This window comes from Betta splendens, chromosome 4 (assembly GCF_900634795.4).
Source record: "Betta splendens chromosome 4, fBetSpl5.4, whole genome shotgun sequence".
In the NCBI taxonomy this organism is placed as follows: Eukaryota; Metazoa; Chordata; class Actinopteri; order Anabantiformes; family Osphronemidae; genus Betta; species Betta splendens.
This window is the reverse complement of record NC_040884.2, coordinates 16,119,064-16,133,022: the sequence shown is the minus strand read 5'-3', so window position 1 is coordinate 16,133,022 and position 13,959 is coordinate 16,119,064. Positions and strand designations below refer to the sequence as shown.

The following is a 13,959-nucleotide window of genomic DNA, read 5'->3' as shown; positions in this document are numbered from 1 at the left end:
GATTTAATGTACAATGAAGATGTGAAGAAAAAAAAACAACTGGTGAAATTCTCTGTGATTCAGTGTCCCAAAAAGAGGTGAAGCCATGTTTTCTACTGCATCCTCTCTCACCAAATGATACGGCATGAAGACTCCTCTCATACTGTTTGAGCGCCCTCAGAGCTTCTTTTGAATGAATGTCAGTTCTCACTCACGCAGCTATCAGATGGTAATCCTCGTCCGGGGACGATTGTAACACCTTTGACGTGAATGCACACACCAGGAAGTGGTTTGAATGATGTTTTTCTCCTTTTCTGATACCAAAATTGCCAAAAAAATGGGATAAAAGAGCCGGTGCTTCTTGCAGCGAAGCTGAGGCGATGAACAATTAATACAACGAAACTGCAATACAGCCTGTAGCCAGTTAGCTTAGCAGACGTAAAGTGTGAAAATGAGAATCAATTAGGCAAGCGAAAAACAAATTTTTCACATGGAGGATGGAGAAACAAATTCTGACCACTAAATGAACGCATTTACTGTAATATGATAAACAGTCTGTCCTTCATTTGGCGGTGTGGTTGAAAGCAGGTGCCTGCTGTGGACCAAATGTGCATCTCCCAGCCAGGATACAAAAAGAGAGATTATAAGAAAGTATTTTCCAAAATGCTGAATTATTTCTTTAATATATGCCAACTGTTATTACGGGAGACACGTTTATTTCATTTATTTGAAAGAGAAATTGCAGGAACGAACTGATCAGCAGACACACACACACACACACACACACACACACACACACACACACACACACACACACACACACACACACACACATACACATGCAGCCTTACTGTGGAAGCGATGCGGAACGTTAGTGAATAGGTCTTAATGCAAGACTCAGACTGAGCTCAACATAATCGCTGTGACATATGGAGTCTGGTAACGTTCCCTCCTGCAGTATTTCTTCAGCCAGAAGTTATTTTCTTACTTTCAAAGTTCATTTACATTCAAAGCGTCGTGGCCTTTTGTTGAACAAAATGGTGTTTCCATATTTTACCCCTTTTCTGGGTCATATCCAAACCGTTGTGTTGCTTTCAGAAAATCTTGTAAAGATTTTTACAAAATGAAGTCTGATGGGCTTTATAACAAATGCCATGAAACCATGATTTTGTTACGAGCAATTTATTTTTCTACTACTGAACATTTTTATGCAATACCATTGAAATGAGTACTATTGCAAATTAAAGGCTTTATTCTCTCCTCCAAGGGCCCCCCTCAGTCACTGATATCAGACTCGCTCATGTGTGGTGACTCAAAGTGCTTTTAGTGTATGCCTGCATTTACCATTTGATATTCTGCAGTGATGATGATGATGATGATGATGATGATGGTAAATGCTGCAAAAAACACGGGTGAGAACAGGTTTTTTGGAGTGGCCAGCACGATTCACGTTGCGCTTGTCCTCCATAAACTCCAGATTTGAGAATACTGCCTGTCATTTGCGGGGTTCTCTCGCTTTGACACCGTCACCACTTACATTAGTTGGAATATCACTTATCCATGCACACGTTTGTTTGCTTTGGCTACAGCTTAAGTGCAGGGTTGGATCTGCTGATAGACTGCTCACACTGAAAGGTGTATGAACGCACCACCCCTTCTATTAGTGCCCTTTTCATCCCAGTCTTTCATATCTCTGTTTTTGCACAGTGACCCTGTACTTTTGTCAAACTTGTTCTACAGGTGTCGATGTATAAATGCATGTTTTATCAAGATGATGTAAAATTTCCCATGAGAAGCACAGCTACAAGGGTCCAATCATCAGTATCTTGTATTTTTCTAATGTATAAAAGTATAGTGTCCCATGACAGAATTTCTTAATATATGTATATGAGTGTAAAAAGATGGATATGATATAGAACAATGTGTTTATTGCCCAATCATAGCTGACCAATATTTCAGTGTTGTGTGCGAGAGGCTGTGTATAGCTATCATGGGTTGTAAGAATGGATTCATGCAGTAAGACTAATTTGCTACTGTAACCATGTCCCACATACTCAGACTTGCACAGCCAAAACAATATTTCTTTTGTTCCTCTTTGAATCCGGCGTGAATGACCATGAAGAGTTCCAAGGTGCACAGCTCTACACGCGGGCCTTTCAACTTTTATGTGCAGTTGTTTGTTGCAATCCATATGACATGTTGGGGAAAAATATTACCAAGCAAAAAAGACAGATTCTCTATGTGCCACAGTACTCTGAGAAAAAAACAAACATGTATTATGAAATGAATAAACTTTGCAAAGTTAGACTGCTTTCTGTTTGTGTCAAATACAAGAAGAGTCGTGTTTAATCACAACATCTTTATTAATCAATATAGATATTTTTATGTACAGATGCAGTTGGAAATAGGTTTATTATGGATCAGACAAGTCCTCGTGACAGACAACAGAGATAAATACATATAAGGGCTAGAATGAAAGAACAAATAACCTCAGGATAAAAAATGAAGATGCTCAGATGTTGTCATGGTAACCAATCCCTGTCCTCCGTGTTGAGTACTTTCCCAAGGTTTCCTTGTTTCTGAGGCTGCTGAGGAGCAGATGCACCACCCTGACAACAGGCTGCATGCCCCCACTGCCCAGAGCCTCCACGCTGCTGTGTCTCTTCCCAAAGCGGCCGATGGGTCTCACTCCACGCCCAACGTACCAGAACGGGTCTATCTCTGGGCCTGGTGATCAGACAGCAACATTAGAACCGTGCAGGGCAATATGTCTTGAATGTGATCAGCTTAGGTGGAGGTTTAGTCACATCTAGTTGCACACTAAATATGAAATGAAAATCAGCAGAAGTACAATAAATTATAGTATAAATTATTGTTTTCCATTCACTCTTTGATGGAGAGGTGGTCGAGAAAGCAGAGTAAAATAAACAAATATAAAATATACTGTAATGCTAAAATTACAAAAACATTGCTGTTTAGAGTGTGTTTAACTAGGATATTTTATTAAAAGCATACACTCACTGGCCCCTTTTTACATATTATATTGTAAAATGTAAAATGACCTTTAATAACCATACAATTTTATGAAATATTTCAAAATAAATAAGAGACTAAATGAAAAAATATCTTCATGATGAAAATGTGAGTGGCGCCTTAAATTAAACATATTTAAGATTAAAGAAACTTTATTGATCTCAACGTAAAGGTATTTCTGAGACCTAAACAAGGTTAAGTAGACTATTCCGATTAAAGTTTATTAACGTAGCAAAAGTGTTTTGTAACCTTTAAACAAATCAAACACGTGACTGGAAATAAATGATGAGCGAAAAAGTCGCTGTAAACTCACTGAGAGGTGGCAGCGTCGGTTTGCTGCCTTCCTGCCCCGCTTCTACAGACCAAGCACGGAGCTTATGACAAGCGTAAAATGCCGTATTCGTAAAGTCGAGTCTTACTTCTGTTGTCCACATTGTGGACAATGTGGAAGTCGTGCTCCACCGTGGTGCTGTGCGCGCTGCTGAAGCTGCAGGAGAGGACGAGCAGCAGCGCCAGGGCTGCGGGCAGCCAGCGGCTCGTCAGCACGCAGATCCGGACGTCAGACGCTCCGCTGGGCAGCATGCTGTGAGGAGTCGCTCAAGGCACTGGAGAAGAAGATGTTTGACTCACATCAGAGCAGTTCAAAATCAACTTTAAATACTACCAAAAGAAATATAGCAATATAATTAAAAGCACCCTAAAATATATATATATATATATTGGAATATTTGATCATACTAAGAATAATTAATCAAGTAAATAAAATAAATTAAAATCTATCACAGTCTATTTGACAGTTTCTTACCCTGGACTTTGGTAACACACTGAGTTCTGTTGGTGGAGGTCTGGAGTCGTTTATTGTTTAGCAGGTGTGCTCCAGCTTATATATCCATGGGGTTGTTGGATGATGAATCAAGAACGTCAGCCACAACCAGCGTTTCCAGACTACAGGATGCATCACAACCCCCCCCCCCCCCCTCCCCCCTCTGCACAACCTTTAAACCCCTCATGCCTTTTGAGGAAGCAGGTCCGCTTTTGGAAGTTTTCTAATGTGTGTCACGTAGCAGAACAGTCCATCAGGCAGTCGGTGACACGAGGACAACCTTAAATTAACGAACACGGGGAGGGAGACCCACCGCCTCAAGTAGGTCTGTCGGACAGTGACCCGGAACTGTGGTGGGTGTTTTTGATGAGCTGTACATCAATCAGTTTGATTACAAGGTACAAGACTGCTTTATCACCAGAGACCAGGCTTTAGGGAACTTTCTTGATAATGCAGCTACAAATACAGAGATTAAAAATGCACAGAGGAAAAGAGGAGGAGAGATCTTAGAAAATTACATGTGTGAATGTGAATGGATTCTGTGTCAAGTGCTTGCTAATAATACAGAGGGGACAATGAGAGGGAAATGTCACCCAGTCAAGTGTGTTTGCGTGTCTTCAGGCCTGTCGGTGATGCATGTGTGTCCAACTGAGGACACAGTTTCACCTTAGGGCTGCGTTCTGATTAGATTATAGAATCCAGGGTACGATTGCAGTTATGAGAAGATAACGACCAGAGGGCGTGTTATCGCAGCACAATGTTAAAGCATGTGTAAATAATGAAACAGATTTGTCACAAGCAGGTGTGAAATGCTTGGCGCTGTCCAGGAAAGCTTTCGGGGCTCATTTGTGTGTCTCTGTGTGTGTTACTGAATGAATGAATGAAAAAAAAAACAAAGACATGTTTTCTCTGTTACTTTGGTCTCCAGATTTTTAGAAAAATATTGTCCCTACACTTTGCCAAAGCACTGGTTGTGTGATATAGTTTTATATATCTACATATTTAATGCTACTGGCTGTACACTTTGATAAATCATCACCCATTCAAATATAACAAAATCCCTCCTTTTATATTTGAAGGAAGAGGAACACATTGACTCTGAATCTCTGCTTACAGAATGATTAACTGCTTGACCCAAGTTAGCTTTGTGGTGTAAATCACTGTCCTTTTGCACTACAGTATATTTTGTTAATTGCCTCATGGTCGTGACCTACAAAGTGTGTGGGTCTGAACATTATTTGTCCATGACTGATCAAAAAAAGGTTTTTAGGAAGTCAGCAGAGAAGTGGGAAGTGAGAAGTTCATTGAAGGAATTTCCTTTTCATTCAGAACAAAAGATGTATAGATTGTGGTTTTAATAGTTCCACAAAGGTTAATGTTTCCAAGTACAAAACACAAAGAGTGGTTACAAAAGTAGAAACTGGTGTGCTTTTGAAAATTCTACTTAATAAAAATGATTACTAACAATTACTGAATAGATTGTCAAACTGGGAAGTTGTGCTTCAAACTTTTAAAATAAAACATCAAAGCATGGATCCGCGGCTTTTGGGGTAGAGATCATATGTTCGTTATGTGAGTCTCATGTAATTTGTTTAAATTTCTACAGCCTCAACATATGTCAAAAAAGAAAGCCCCAAGTCAAAGCTGATGAGAACTGTATTGTAAACAAACTCAAAATAATGCATTATGCAATTATGTGAAGCACAGAAACAAATATAGCTTGACTGAATGTAGTTCAGTCACATTAAAAGTATTAAAGCAATAATGGAATAAAGAATGGTGTTGGGTGCTTTGCTGCCCCTTTGTGGTCAAACACAGCACACAAACACACACCCACACACACTTGTACAGACGTAAACAAACACAGATTTTATTGCATTAGATTAAAGGAAAATTAAACATTAAACATTAACTTGAAAAGGACGGTCGCTGCATCTAAAATAAATATAATAAACGTGACCCATAAAATCATCTAACAGACGATCTAAACAACCTCGTCTTTCGTGCAGCTAATAAAAGCAACAGCCTTCATAAATATTGTAAAAGCTTACGTCACCCTTAAAACAGCGCATGCGCGGTGCGAAGCAAATGCTCGAGCTCCAACAACATATCGGCGTTACGACAATTTCAAAGTAGCTTACAGCGGGTACCTCGGCGTCAACGAGCGTATTTACTGCCGCAAAAGGGTTTTTTTGTTGACGCGTCGCAGCTTGGAAGAAACATTAAACGTCTCCGAGGCCGCGGCTTTAGTTGAAGCGGAAAAGAGAAGTGAAAGCTTGAGCTTGGACTAGTTTTTAAGTCGCTTCAAACTGCTGTCACCGTCCACGGACTCGCTTCCTGCCGCCGGGAGGACGATGCACATTTAGCCGACGATAAGTTTCATCAGCGAGGTACAATGTGAGAAATTACCCCCGAAGTCTCCTCGAACCAGGGGGCAGGGGCGGCGTGGGACGGCGGGTAAAGCAGCCCGCGGCGCCCGTGTGCTTGTCTTCTACATGAGCCTGTCGGCAGGATGTCGCTGAGTTCGGGCGGTTGGACCTCGAGCCCGGGCTTCACGCCGGACCAGCCCGCCGCCCTCCCCGCTCACTACGGGGCCTCGCCGCCGCAACTCGCCTGCCCGACCGTGCTCATGTCGGCGCGGGTGTCGGTGTGTCACTCGGGGATTCGGCCGCTGTGTCTTCCGGGAGCGGGCGACGAGTCGCTCCGCCTGCAGCTCAGCATGGACCCGGGGAAATCCGGGGAATTCCGGCTGTCGCTGCAGGACGGCGGCGGCGGGACCGGCCGGAGTGCGGTGGGTGGACGGTGGCAACACCGGTAGCTACAGTAGTAGTCATGGGATTGTTATGATCGGGGTCCTGCCTGTCTTCTTTAATGGAAGTCCAATTTCAATACAGCTAGATATAAATTCATACTAATGACCAGTGCTTGTGTGTGTTACTGTGAAAGTAAACCTCCACTAGTGGGCTTTTAAACATCTAAGTTGTGGTCAGAGCTGGATTAACCTGATTCATAACTCTTTAACGTGTCACAGATATGTACTTTATGCACTCCATGCCATTCTGTTTTGCCTGGCTCGCTGGGAATGTGAAGGCATGCATAAAAGTGGGAGTGTTACAAGTTCAACACAAAGCAACAGGTTCTTACGAGATGCTTGAGTTTTGTATTAAGAAAAGGATTCATGAGGGTTGTTGTCAAGTGCTTTCATCTCGTCACGTCAGCAACTACCTACAGAGCTTGTACTATTTGCTGTTTGCCTCATCCCCTCTCATTCTCGCTCTTTCCTGCTTTATTCCCAGACCATTGCTGAGTTTGATTTGAGGGCGGTCAACTATGAAGTGAAGTCCCCGAAGTGTCACGAGCTGAGCTTGGTGGCTCCTCCATGTGACCGCATCAGCTTCAACTTCCGCTCCGACAAAGAGGCCCAGGAGTGGGCTACCGTGGTGATGTCGTCATTGAGAGAAGCGCACAGAGGTCAGGCTCTTATCTTATCACATCAGCACATTTCTGCTTTAGTCACCAGGAGCGCAGGGGAAAATGGTGAAAATGTACTTGCATCACGGTCATGTGAGCATCTCAGACGGAGGAGCGCTTCACTGGTCCGGTCCATGCTTTTAAACACAAGTGGCATGGAGGTTAACCACTGCAACCAAACTTTATATCTTGGCTTGAGAGGCAAAGAAAGGGAAAACTAGATATAACTCTACAATCATACAATCATTTGTTTATTCAAACTCTATATAGGTGAGGGGATCGGGTGGTTCTGTTACGCAGTGGGTCCAAATGTATTCAGAGTAACCCCCCCCCCAATGCACCCCCTATAACAATTGTGCACTCTAGTGCTAGGAATGACTGTGGAGTTCAGGAGCTGTAGCTGTAACCAAACCCAGGCCCATGTTTTCCAGCTCTCTTAATATAGCTGAAAGCACAGATGTAGGAATCCTCCCTGGGAATCTCCCCTTGTAAGCCAAGCAGATTTAAGCTGAGGGACCTTTTAGAAGAGGCCTAGGTTAGGGTATGATGCTCCAGAAACCATTAAATACTTCTCTTGAGAGATAGTTCTTTTGTCTAAGAAGTACAAAACATTATGAGTTGGAAGACTATAAATAATTCTGGTTCAATGTTTCCTTGGCAGCACCTCCTCAGCAGCAGGGCAGCTCCCTGGATGGCCTCCATTGTCAGAACACTTCGGCCTTGCAACAAACAGGTTTGTTTATTGGACTTCTTTCTTTTGAACATAACCTGACCTTTTTCTCCATTCTTGTTAACTTATTCGCGTGTCATGTACGTTTGCATCGGCAGAGGACACCTGCATTGAGTTGAGCCGTGCCATAGAAGCGGGCGACTCGCAGTCGGCTTCGGTCTTCGCTGCCACACTCGCTAGACAACGAGCTGCTCTTAAGATTCAGCCCTCTGCCCAAGGCTATGAAGACACTGAAATCAAGTGGGAATGTTGTTTGAAAAAGATTAGCATGTCAAAGCATAATTGAATGATTGATGGTGTAGGATATTCAGTAGGCTTGTCTGATGGGATGTGTTTCAACTTTATTTTACAGTTTGACTGTTATAGTTGAAGATTCTACTACATCTTGTTGTGTCACTCTGAAAGTTTTTCAGCATATGACTACCGCCGCACTGAAACAGCAGGTAGTCTCCTATTCATTCTTTCCTTTCACAGCCCTGTTATTTTGCTCATTATCGTTTTCCTCTTTCACTGTTGATCTCATTTGCTTTCCTTGTCTACGTTCTCAGATGTTCCTAGAATATGGTTTTCACCCACGGGTGCAGCGGTGGGTGATTGGCCAATGCCTGTGCACAGACCAGCGCACTCTCGCCTCATACGGCGTTCGGCAGGACGGCGACCCAGCCTTCCTGTACCTCCTGTCGGCGCGTCACGCCCGCTTAACGCGCCAGGCTCTCCAGCAGGACCAGGAGAGCGCCCTTCTTCTCAGTCCCACATCACTGTCGCTGCACACCCCTCAACTCCCTACTACCTCTGCAAACAGCGCCACATCTCAGGACTGGAGACCGTATACCACTCTGCCTCCTAGACTCCACACCAGCAAGAACACTGGTGAGTGGCTCAGAAGATCACCTTTAGTCACACTTCAGAGTTATGTGGTGACATTTGGAGTTTAGATATGCATGCTGGTCAATAGAGTAATTAATTTTTTTTTTATTCTTGGTGCCCCTAAGCAAATATATTTTCATGGCAATATCTAAAGGCTTGCATTTGCATTTATTGTCATTTTGTTTGTAGAATAAATATTCTGCAGAATAATTCATCTTAAGATAGTAATGTTTAATAGTTTAATGTTATTTGTTCTGTAGTAATAATTTAATGAACCACATGTTTCTTTTATCACTTTTCTTTATGTTCTCCCCTTTGAAAAGTTTCAGGTGTTCCAGAGCGAGGAAACATCTTTGAGATCAAAGATCTCACCAACCTAGACATGCCACAACTGAACAAAGCACTGACCGTTAGTAAAGCCTCCTCCCAGGTATTTAACAGCAACATATAGTTTTTTTTATTTTATTTATCATTATTTCAATGCTTAATCTGTTTTACAGGGTTGGTCATGCCCTTCTTGCACTTACATTAACAAACCAACTCGGCCTGGCTGTGAAATCTGCAGCACAAATCGCCCTGACAACTATGTCATCCCCGATGGATACCGACCCGATGCACTGGAGCTCAGACGGATACAAAAGGAGAAGGAAGCTATCAGACAATACCAGCAGGTAGGAATATGCTTTCACCATAAATACATCTTGTGCACCTGCAGACCTACATCTACAATCAAACACCTATATGCATGCGGCGAGAGTTTACCTCACCCGTATATAGAGCAGAGTAAAAGCTTGTTTACACACACGCCTCAGGACAGAAAAGGGAACAGCTCAAACTTTGCCCTTTAGTGACAAATACAGAGAACTAATATTGAACACGCGGCTCTAAATTGGCCACAGCAAAGAGGCAAGGTTGAAATTAAATGATTGACAGTGAATTCAAACGTGCACGCTCTCTCAGGTTGACTCTCTTCTCTTCTGTCTCTGTTTTTTGAAGGAGAAAGGGAGAAGAGAGGTGCTGAGGAGTACTATGGCTCAAAACAACTCACTCCTGTTTAACCTGGACCAGGACTACTAAAAAGACACATACTCCATGTTTATTCACCGTCCGATCTTTTTGATGCACTCTAGAGGACACTCACTTTTTAATTACCCTGAGAGACAAATTCTTGTGTTTGTATGCACATTTACATATATGCTTGAACTGAAAGCATATGGTTTGGGTGTTTCTGTCTTGAATTGAATGTAGTGTAGGTAGTAAGCTTGTTTGGAAAAGCACAATACCTAGTATTGCGAATAAGTCGTACAGTTGATGTATGGATACACGATGTGATCCAGTGTTTAGTATGATATCCCGTAGTAGAGACACTAGTGGAATGTTTATGTCACATTTAATGAAAATGTGCAAATATTGCCAAGGTGAAAGGAGCATTCTGACCAATGCTGTACATTAGAGACCATGATTCACCGTTAACGTGACAAAGACGGATGTTTAGTCACACAAAATCACTGCAGCACGCTCTGACTACAAATGTATTGACATTCTAGCTTGATTATCATAATCACTGTTGACGTTTTACATAGTGACTCCTCAATGAACTCATAATGGCCAGAGGTTGCCACTAAATTGAATGTATTTCTTTTATTTGTTAATTTTGCACTTTTACTCAAACAAAAAAATAAAAAAATAAAATGTTTATACACAATGGGTGTCTGCATGTATTTATGTGTTTGAAATTGTATGTGGTATAAGACCGATTACTTTTTTTTTTCCTAATGAACACAAACCAAATAGAATAGTAGTGGTGTAATGTGTTTAAGCTTTAATAAAAACACACCACCTTTTTCTCAGGCAAAGGAAGAGGAGCGCATGGAGAATTTTGCCCGGCTGGTGATGATGGATGGCCAAGACCTGGTGCCTAACCCAGAGCCTGTGGAGTGCAGGATATGCTACATTGACCTGCAGCCTGGAGAGGGAGTTCTGCTAAGGGAGTGTCTCCACTGTTTCTGCCGGTAAGATGATTCAGATCGAATGGAAAATCTGCGTCACGTGGAGGGTGAAAAAAGATTTAGGGCAAAAATGGGTGTTTAGCTCATAAAATGGCCTCACTGTCTTTTATTTTCTATCCTGGATGAATATCCTAGATATGTGCAATGATTCTGACTTTTCCGTTATGTTTGGGCAGAGAGTGCTTGCGCTCAGTCATCATGCTGACTGAGGAGCCTGAGGTGTCCTGTCCTTACAGAGATGACACATATTCCTGTACCTGCTTCCTGCAGGAACGTGAGATCAAAGCTGTGAGTTCACTGTGCCACTGATACACCAAGTCAAGATCCAGAACCTTCACCATAGGTGCATTATGAGTTGGTGTTGCTATTAATATCTCTTTCCCCTTAACAGTTGGTGCCAGCAGAGGAATATGAGCGTTGGCTGCAGAGAGGCCTGTCAGTGGCAGAGTCTCGGTGTGAGGGCAGCTATCACTGTGCCACTCCAGACTGTACAGGCTGGTGTGTGTACGAGGACACAGTCAATGTCTTCCATTGTCCTGTCTGTGGGAAACACAACTGCCTCATTTGCAAGGTTTTTAATCTCAACATTCTAACCATGTGGTTTATATGTTTAGAACTGTGTGCATAGCTCGAACCAAATTGTTTACTTAATAAATAACTAATTATTCTCTGAAATAAGCAGATATGTTTCACTCTGTTTTTTCTCTATAGTCTATTCACGAGGGAATGAACTGTAAGCAATACCAGGATGATCTAGCAGCTCGTGCTATAAATGATTCTGCCGCACGGAGGACAACACATCTACTAAAGGTGAGCTATAGTTTTGTGTAATAGTCTGGTCTGTACCTACAAACATTCTGAATACCAGTGAGATGGACTTGTGACTTTTTTTCCACATCCTTATGCTTTACGTTTCACATACAGACTCTGGTGCAGTCGGGAGAGGCCATGCACTGTCCCCAGTGCAGCATCATTGTGCAGAAGAGGGATGGATGCGATTGGCTACGTTGCACTGTCTGTCACACTGAGATCTGTTGGGTAACTAGAGGGCCTCGCTGGGGCCCAGGGGTAAGAGATGTTCCCTTATCTCATTTTAATCTAGCAACCCAAATTAATTTCCTTATTGTTCATCAGCCATGAGCTTCGTGAGTTAGCCTCTCAACATACAGTAAATGCTAAATACCTATTTAAAGGACTGCAAACTGTCTTTCCATGCTTTCCAAGGGGCCTGGAGACACCAGTGGAGGATGTCGCTGCAACGTCAACAACCAGAAATGCCATCCTAAGTGTCAGAACTGCCACTGAGCATCTCCAGGGTGGAGAAAGGAAATTGAAGCTCAAACCTGAAATGAGCTTTTCTCTGAAATAGAGAAAAGAGAAGGTGTTTAAACAGGTTTATTTAGGTCAAAAATCACTGTGCTTCTTGTTACAACTGGAACTATTCTTAGCAATATTCTAAGCAGTACTAACTGCCGAAGTACTCTGTCCTTGGCTTTAGTATAAAAGACAGGAATTATGTGTACACACTCACCTTAATCCTCTTACAGGCAGGGAAATACAGTGGACACGGCATGGTATTAATTAATTTAGTGTTCAGCATAAATTCACTCCATAAATGTGACTGAAAGAGTTTTTTTGTGCTGTGCCTTTTTAAAGTGCACTGCGGATGTAGCAATATACACGTTGTTTCCCGTCTTGGTAGCGGTATACTAAGATGCTAGCAGTAAATTGAAGTGGCCTTATTCTTGTGCACAAAAGCTGTAACAGTGTCTTTATGATGACATTTTCTGGGAAAAGCTATGAGATTGTAGTTCTTGATATGCAATTTTCTGCATATACTGAAAACGTAGATGGAGTTTATTTTTGTGTGTGGGTGATATGTTACCAAAGACGTTTTGAAGGTTGTCGTTTTTTTTTTTTTGTTTGTTGTTCATTTTCTGTAGTTCACAAGCAATGCAGTCCAGTAAACATTACATGGGTGACAATGTCAGTATTGAAGGATGACATAAAAAGTGGATTGATAAACGACAGGTGGCATGAAGATATTCTCAGCCGTTTAAAAGACCTTAACACTGTATTTGTAATTGAAATCTGTAAACTAAAATCTGTAAAGCAGCATAGCACATTATTACCAGAGTAAAGTACAAATACCTGAAATTTCTCAAGAAAGTAACTTGATTTAAATGTTGTAAGCTTCGACAGCTCATATTTTTTGCAACAAATGATTCAGACATTTTTTCAAGTTTTTTTTTTTGTTTGTTTTTTAACAAGTCTTACTACTTTAAAAACTGATCAGTTTGTTGTCTTAGAAGCCATGACTGCAGATTTTTCACATTTACCCTGCATTGATTGGCAGTAAGCCTCTTATTGATGCTGGGGGCAGCAGGTATCGTGGCCTTTATATGGGAGTCTGTGCTGCTAGCTGATGTGTCGGCCGCTCTGGTGTATTTCATGAACATGTGGTTTTTCTTTTACTTGTCGTTCTTGTTTGTTTGTTTGCATTTGTTTAATCAAACACGTTAAACTTTCAGTTCAGCACCTCGAGTTTGCATTTTTCACCGTACTAATTCCTTGCACTAATTAAACAGGTTTCAAAAAGTTATTATTGCAACACTTCGATATGTTTTGTAAGAAGAGACTAATGTGTCTAATTAAGGCACTTGATGTAGTTTACTGGGTGATATTAGCATGAACCTTTGACTGTACTTAACATCATATGAAAGCTTTGTACCTGTGCTGAAAATCTGATTATTATTTAACTCATATTTGTATAAATGTATTAATTAAGATAAGTGTGAGTTTCCACAGCATCTTCTGTTGAGTTGATGAAAATAGAGAATATCCTCACCCTCACTACTGCCCTCACTGACCAGCCATAAATAGATCTTCAGTGTTTCTTGTGTTCACGTATAAGAAGTCTTGCAAAAAACCACTGTGCCTTTATTACCAATAAATGACATTCACACTGACTGATGCTTTGTATGAGTAAACCTGAAACTGACGAACTCACTCATCCTGTCTTCTTTTTACTGGACTATATATTTGGG

The 13,959-nt window shown here is 41.7% G+C and overlaps 2 protein-coding genes across 5 annotated transcripts; one reads left to right on the top strand and one right to left on the bottom strand.

Annotated features, from left to right (window-relative positions):
• Nucleotides 1–2,323: 2,323 nt before the first annotated feature.
• On the bottom strand, nt 2,324–3,955 carry prlh2 (prolactin releasing hormone 2). Its single transcript, XM_029147664.3, is given in 4 exon segments — nt 2,324–2,534; nt 2,537–2,706; nt 3,432–3,617; nt 3,818–3,955. Coding segments are annotated over 3 exon segments (366 nt in total). The 5' UTR covers nt 3,595–3,617; nt 3,818–3,955; the 3' UTR covers nt 2,324–2,501.
• Nucleotides 3,956–5,906: 1,951 nt separating this feature from the next.
• Nucleotides 5,907–13,881, top strand: shrprbck1r (sharpin and rbck1 related). 4 transcript variants are annotated; one of them, XM_029148384.1, is made up of 14 exons: nt 5,907–6,626; nt 7,132–7,306; nt 7,968–8,039; nt 8,135–8,276; nt 8,389–8,479; nt 8,585–8,906; nt 9,233–9,312; nt 9,404–9,574; nt 10,755–10,915; nt 11,089–11,200; nt 11,304–11,483; nt 11,624–11,722; nt 11,837–11,980; nt 12,137–13,881. In XM_029148384.1, the coding sequence occupies exons 1-14, from the start codon at nt 6,348–6,350 to the stop codon at nt 12,215–12,217; spliced, it is 2,109 nt and encodes a 702-aa protein (XP_029004217.1). In that variant the 5' UTR covers nt 5,907–6,347; the 3' UTR covers nt 12,218–13,881. The 4 variants fall into 4 exon arrangements, with proteins under 4 accessions (XP_029004217.1, XP_029004215.1, XP_029004216.1 ...); XM_029148382.2 differs by having other exon boundaries at nt 9,233–9,333; XM_029148383.1 differs by having other exon boundaries at nt 9,227–9,312.
• Nucleotides 13,882–13,959: the final 78 nt, after the last annotated feature.

Excerpts from the sequence above, each read along its gene's own strand:
- shrprbck1r (XM_029148381.1), top strand. The coding sequence starts at position 6,348 with ATGTCGCTGAGTTCGGGCGGTTGGACCTCGAGCCCGGGCTTCACGCCG. Across the intron at positions 11,201-11,303 it reads AGGAACGTGAGATCAAAGCT|TTGGTGCCAGCAGAGGAATA; the intron begins GTGAGTTCACTG and ends TCCCCTTAACAG. Across the intron at positions 11,981-12,136 it reads GGCCTCGCTGGGGCCCAGGG|GGGCCTGGAGACACCAGTGG; the intron begins GTAAGAGATGTT and ends ATGCTTTCCAAG.